We start from the raw sequence: 6,903 nt of genomic DNA on the forward strand, positions 1-6,903 counted from the left end.
ACGTGGATAGAATTGACCGGTTTAAAGTTTAAATTTATTTCTAAATATAGAAATGTATCTTCTTTTTAGAACAAATTTAACAACCAAAGTGGTTCGTCTCAATTGAAAAGAGAACGGTAATTATTGATTAAGCCAGTGGTTTGTCAATAAAGTCAAGTCTTTCTTGTTTAATATAAAATAACTTGGTGGTAATATGATTGCAGACACCATTTTCAATCATCCAAGGTATGCCATCTTTCTTTTGTCTTTCACTTCTTTCTTTGAACTTATTTAATCTCTAAATCTTCATTTAAAACCAGCTAAGTGAAAGTACTATATATAACCAACTTGATTTGTAATATACTAACACCCATGTGGTATAATATTGTATTTCCCTAATTGAAGTTGTCATCTCATCCAAATAAGTCAAATATTTAGTTCTTATTTACAATTTGCTTGGTAATTTGTTTGCACATACCATTTGAGGTATGCCTTTTTATGTCTTCTGAGATCTTTTTCTTGGTTACTGTACTGTATGTTTTGTGCTTTATCCATTTGTTGATTGTTATTCATATTAAGTTTCTTATATATTTTTCTCCTAGTATTTCTTATATTAAGTTTTAGCTTTTTGCGCTACTACAAATCTAATTTTAGGATAGATTTAATTTTCTTCCTTCTTTTTAAAATAGTACTAGGAAAAAGTATACATCAAAGTTTGCAGTTCACCTCTTGAATAACAGTTTCAACTTTGCCTACCTGATATAAAGAGTTCATTTGTGGAACTTTAATGCTTTCTAATTCTATTTAGAGATATAATTTGACCAGAATTTTCGAGTAAAGTTCCCTTTCCAGATTTTGATGTTTTGTGCAATATGTTGGATTTTATAGAGATCTGATGTTCCAAGATTAGCTCTTTTGACTTGCTGCAGTATTTTCTTCATACTGCCTTTTAATAAAACAAAAAAAAAAGTATGTGGCAAGTTTTCCTTAGTATTTCTTTCATTACAAATACATACTATTTCAATCTATGTGACACACTTTATATTACAAATACATACACATAGATTCAATCCGTTTCAATCTATGTGACACACTTTCCTTATAAGTCCGCTCAAAAAAGAATGACACATTTTATATTTAGCCACACAAATGTTAACATGTTTATGACCACAAGTTTCAAAATTCTTATATCCACATAAATGTTATGACATGTTTAAGATTACAAGTTTTAAAATTCTTTTTTTTCCCTTAAATTCCGTATCAAGTCAAACTATGTCGCATACATTGAAACGGAGGGGGTAGTTGCTATCGATTTACTTTAGAAAGTAGCTTTCATCTCATAGCATCTCGTTTGTTGTGGAAAATACTGTGTTGGTTTGGTCTTCAATGGGTAATGCCAGGCATGGTCAAAAAAGTTGCGTTTGGCTGGACCTTAGTTGCTTCACGAGCACTGATGTGGACCGTATGGAGAGAGAGTAATAGGAAAACATTTTATAGAATTGAGAAGGATTTTGTACACTTGAGGAGTAGCCTTTATCCCTCATTTCCTTTTGGTGCACCCACGTGATTCCTGTAGTTATAAAACATCGTTCGCGCAGAACCATAGTTTTTTGTGCATTGAGGGTGAAGGATAGATAGTTTTAAGAGATTAATAACCTGGAAATATGGGTACCAGATCTAGTAAAGACTATTGTTTCACTTATCTTTAACCAAATTCTGAGGATTAGAGATCAAAGATTATAAGTAGTGAAAAACCATGTCTAGTAACATTGATGACATGAACATGAAATAGACGCAATGTTTTTTGAATATACAAAAAACTCTCGATTTCTTTTTATATGATCAAGTCGTAGAATCGATTGAGATTTGAGACAGTGATGGCTGAAAATCTACCTGATGTTCTCTCTGTTTTTGCCTTCCTTTTTGCAACTTTGTTGATCATGTTATATATACCATTGACGTCTTGCAACTTGCAGCTTTCAGGTCATAATTGGAATATAATAGATATGGCTTATGCTAGTATTGCTTCTCTTATGAGAACGATAGAACTACTCTTGACATCCAATTCGCCAATGCAATCTCTAATTTGTGACCACAAAGAAGAATTTCTCGCTCTTCAGGGAAAAGTTAGTTCCCTGGAAGTATTTCTCAAGAATTTTGAGAAAAGCAATGATACTGAGGAAATGGCATATTTGGAATCGCAGATAAAAGACGTCACAAATGCTGTGGAACACACAATTCAACTGAGACTAACAGAAGCTGTAATGGCAAATGATGAAATGCAGAAAGAAAAGGAACATAAGAGGCTTTTTGATAGCCTAAAACAAGTAGCAGAGGAGATTGATCATGTCCAGAATGAGTCACCAAACATTCAAGATTATAATACGGCGAGCCATTATCAAAGGAAATGGTTGCTGGAAAAGCTGACACAATATGGTGGCTCTTCTGGTAAATCCAAAGTCATCTCGATCACCGGGATGGGGGGCATCGGTAAAACGACTTTAGCAAAAGAAGTTTACGATTATGAATCAATCCGATCTCATTATGATGTTCGTGCCTGGACTACTGTATCTCAACAGTATAATGTAAAAGATCTCCTCGAAAGCCTTCTGCATTCCACAATGCCTGACAGATTTTACATGGGTAATGAGTCAGAGCTAGCATCCATGCTGCAAAAAAGTTTAAAGAGTAGGAGATATTTAATTGTATTGGATGACATGTGGAGCTGTAAAGCATGGGATGACGTGAGACAATGCTTTCCAAGTGACAACAATGGGAGTCGAGTATTGTTGACTACCCGTAACAAAGAAGTAGCTTATTATGCTGGTAGAAAGAATCTTTCTTTGTGCATGGATCAAGATGAGAGTTGGAACCTTGCCAAAAGTATAATGTTTGCAGATGAAGCATTACCATATGACTTCGAGACTATTGGGAAGCAAGTTGTAGAGTATTGCCAAGGGTTACCACTAGCTATTGCTGTGATTTCTGCGCTTCTCTCCAGATCTAAAAGGACAATAGATGATTGGGAAAATATTGCTGAAGATGTCATGTCACTTGTCACAGAAGATCCATACGAACGATATCTACATGTGCTTGGGTTGAGTTACAATCACTTAACCAGTGACCTAAAAGCATGCCTTCTGTATTTTGGGATTTTTCCAGAAGCCAGTGAGATTTCAGTGAAGAGTTTGGTGAGATTCTGGATGGCTGAGGGGTTCCTGAAGTCAGAAAAAGACTTGGAAAGAGAGGCTGAGAAGTGCTTACAAGATCTTATCGACAGACATCTCGTTCTTGTCTGCAAGAAAAGTTTGGATGGCACAAAAATTAGATCATGTAAGGTTCATGATCTAATACATGAGCTGTGCGTGAGAGAATTAGCTCAAAGCCAAGACATTTTTGTCATGAAAGACGACGTTTTTCATAAATCATATGAAGATGATGATTTGGATGAAGGTGATGATTCGGGTGGAGATGGTGATTCAGATGCAAAAAAAGCTCAAAGCCATGCTTTTTCTCCAGAATTTCATCATCTCAGTGCACATAAAATGCAGCCCTATGATAGAATGTGTTTGGCCCTTCTTACCCCCGAGCATGATCATTTGATAAGCAGGCAGATAGATGATGATGATTGCACTCTCTTGAAACGAACTCGTTCCATTTTCTCTTTTTGTCTTAATTCAACTTTTACTCTAAATTCAGAGCTTATTCATTTTAGTTTACTTAGAATCTTGGACTTGGGTACCACAAAGTTAAGAAGTTTCCCTCCACATGTACTATGTCTCATTTGGTTGAGGTACCTAGCGTTGTCCGGCATTGACGAGGATTTTTACGTTCCTCCAGAAATTTGCAGATTATGGAATCTGCAAACACTCATTGTTAAATTGGATAGTCCTAGATATGTGACTTTTAAGGAGAAAATTTGGGAACTAATGCAATTAAGGCAGCTCAGACTACAACCCTCGGGGGTTGGCCTGGTGGCAATAGACTTGAGCCTTGGGGTTTGCTCCCTTTCAAGGTCTCAAGTTCGAAACCCACTGGGTGCAAACAATTTCTGAGGGCCATCGGACTGGGTAAAACCTGAATTAACCGTGGTGCACTTGCGGGAAACTCTTTGCCGAGGGCCTGTGCACCCCCGGGATTAGTCGGGGCTCTTAGAGACTCGGACACCCGGTGCAAATCAAAAAAAAAAAAAAAAAAAGGCAGCTCAGACTACGTAAATTTTATTTGTCAAATCCTCCAAGGGAATCTGATGATGAGGAGAGCTACTTGGCTTTTTCAAACATACATACTATTTCTGGCTTGTCTCCAAGTAATTGCACAAAGGAGGTTATTTCAGGGATTCGGAATGTTAAGAAGTTAGTAATCCATGGATATGCCACCAATGCTTATAAAATCTTTCAAGAATCTAGACTTTTCAACAATCTTGTCCATCTGCATCAACTTGAAACATTGAGTTTTGTACTTGTTCGTAAGTGGGACTCATCAGAAAACTGGCGGATTTCACCAGCGACTATTCCAAGTATAGCAGCTTTTCCAGTAACACTCAGGAAGTTAAAGCTGCAGGCAACTTTTGTAAGGTAGGAGGACTTGAACATCGTAGGTAAGTTGCCTAACCTTGAGGTGCTGAAGTTGATGTGGAACGCTTGTATTGGCGAAGAATGGTATCCAATTGAAGGAGGATTTACTCGATTGAAGCTTTTGCTAATTACGCATTGTGATCTCGAGTACTGTAAAGCCACAGATGACAATTTTCCTGTCATTGAGCGCCTCTTGTTTAGACGTTGCAGGTCCTTGGTAGAGATACCCATTGTCTTTGCATATATTGACTCACTACAACTAATTGAGTTAACCGACTGTACAACCAAACTCGAGGCTTCTGCTGTACGAATTCAAGAAGAACTTGGAATCAAACCCGTGGATGTTCGTATCTCATGTAAGTATAACATTATATTCCAGAATGAACTTTCCATAATTGCTTATGACACACAGTTATTTATTTATTGAAACATTGAAGTTTCAACTTGAGTGTATGAAACTTTGAAACATTGAACTTTCCAGAATGAACAATTTGTCCATCTACATCAACTTGAAACATTGAAGTTTCAACTTGAGTGTACGTGTTTGTTAGTGGACGAAATTTCACCAGTGACCATCCCAAGTGCAAAAGCTTTTCCTGTAACACTCAGGAAGTTAAAGCTGGATTCAACTTTTGTAAGGTGGGAGGACTTGAACATCATGTGTGAGTTACCTAACCTTGAGGTGCTGAAGCTGATGTGGAACGCTTGTGTAGGCGAAGAATGGTATCCAATTGAAGGAGGATTTACTCGATTGAAGCTTTTGCTAATTGCGTATTGTGATCTCAAGTACTTGAAAGCCACAGATGACCATTTTCCCGTCCTTGAGCGTCTCTTGATTAGAGATTGCCATATGTTGGAAGAGATACCCATTGAGTTTGCAGATATTTACTCACTGCAACTCATTGAGTTAACTGACTGTACAACCGAACTGGAGGCTTCTGCTGCACGAATTCCACAAGAACAAGAAGACCTTGGAATCAAACCCGTGGATGTTCGTATCTCATGTAAGTATTACATTATATTCCAGAATGAACTTTCCATAATTGCTTATGACACATAGGTATTTATTTATTAAGGTTAATGTTCCATAATTGCTTATGAACATTATATTACACTCACGCAAGCTTTCACCTCATGTGGTGATTTGGTGGTGATTGATATGAGAAAAATTACTAATTATAGTATTTTTTGTATAGTTTCCGAATATCAAATTTTTAATTTTAAAATATTAAGAAAATCTAGCGTAATTTAGCTTCAAAAATTAGTCAAATTGACTCTCGAAAAGCGAAATATGACAAGTAAAAGTGAATTTGTTTGAGCAAGCTCTAAATCTGCCTTTGGATGCTTGTGCCTTGTCAAACTAGTACTGACCCTTTTATGTTTCTTTCCTACAGATTATGATCCAGATGTATGTTGATTCAGAGTGACATTAGCTAAGGTGTTTAAGAGCAGAAGGATTGAAGTCCATTGTTCCAATTTACCATTACGTTACCAGGTTTAGCAATACTATATGGTTTTCAAGGAGATGTTATTTCTCTAAATTGTAATTCTGGGTCTAAGTTTTATACAATCATACTTTGAGTTTGTAGAATTGTTAGTGATATTACTGAACTTTTAAATCTGTTATGTGCCTCAGCATCTACGATTGTAATTGGATTTTAGATATGGAAAAATAGGTGCAAAGTATAACTATTGTGTTTTCGCTTTTTGAGCCAAGGATCTTCTGGAAATAACTTTTCTACCTTCACAAGGTAGGGATAAGGTTTGCATACATATTACCCTTTCCAAACCCAACATGTGAGAATACACTTGGTATGTTGTTGTTGTTTACACTGCAGCAACACTGAAATTGAAGTTTATGAAAGCACCGGTAAAAGAAACGAATATAGTGCGTCAACAATATTTTCTTTATTTTTAAAATTAATTGCCCGTTCCTTCTAGTCATTGGAAGGAAAGGGCAGGCAGGGGCTGCTCAAGAAAAAATGTGGCCTAAAGTCAAACTTAATTAAGAGGTCTTAAGCTTTTAAGAAAAACTAGAAAGTTCATATTTGGTTATTTGTTCCAATTAGTTGAAGGAGCAATATCACGGAAGAGTGCCAAATAGTCTATCATTACTACATCCACGATGGAAGCAGAATTTGTGGCATGTTTTGAAGCCACAATTCATGCATTATGGCTGCGAAACTTTATTTCAAGACTTGGGGTTGTCAACACCATTATCAAGACGCTGAAAATTTATTGTGATAATTCTACAGCGGTATTCTTCTCCAAGAATGATAATACTCCAAAGGTGCCAAGCATATGGAATTAAAGTGATTTACCGTCAAGGATGAAGTTCAAAAACAAA

General features: G+C 36.4%; 1 protein-coding gene across 1 annotated transcript; it reads left to right on the top strand.

Moving 5' to 3' along the window:
- Positions 296 to 6,175, top strand: LOC109226491 (putative late blight resistance protein homolog R1A-10). The gene is made up of 4 exons (XM_019391255.1): positions 296 to 3,919; positions 4,179 to 4,447; positions 5,108 to 5,560; positions 5,951 to 6,175. Exons 1-4 carry the CDS (start codon positions 1,857 to 1,859, stop codon positions 5,971 to 5,973), a joined length of 2,808 nt encoding a protein of 935 aa, XP_019246800.1. The 5' UTR covers positions 296 to 1,856; the 3' UTR covers positions 5,974 to 6,175.

This window comes from Nicotiana attenuata, chromosome 6, assembly GCF_001879085.1.
Source record: "Nicotiana attenuata strain UT chromosome 6, NIATTr2, whole genome shotgun sequence".
In the NCBI taxonomy this organism is placed as follows: Eukaryota; Viridiplantae; Streptophyta; class Magnoliopsida; order Solanales; family Solanaceae; genus Nicotiana; species Nicotiana attenuata.

What these genes read in the sequence shown, in the direction of transcription:
- LOC109226491 (XM_019391255.1), top strand. Translation starts at nt 1,857, where the DNA reads ATGGCTGAAAATCTACCTGATGTTCTCTCTGTTTTTGCCTTCCTTTTT. An exon ending in TGGGAACTAATGCAATTAAG is followed by an intron (nt 3,920 to 4,178) that starts GCAGCTCAGACT and finishes AAAAAAAAAAAG; the next exon opens with GCAGCTCAGACTACGTAAAT. An exon ending in ATTGAGTTTTGTACTTGTTC is followed by an intron (nt 4,448 to 5,107) that starts GTAAGTGGGACT and finishes CGTGTTTGTTAG; the next exon opens with TGGACGAAATTTCACCAGTG.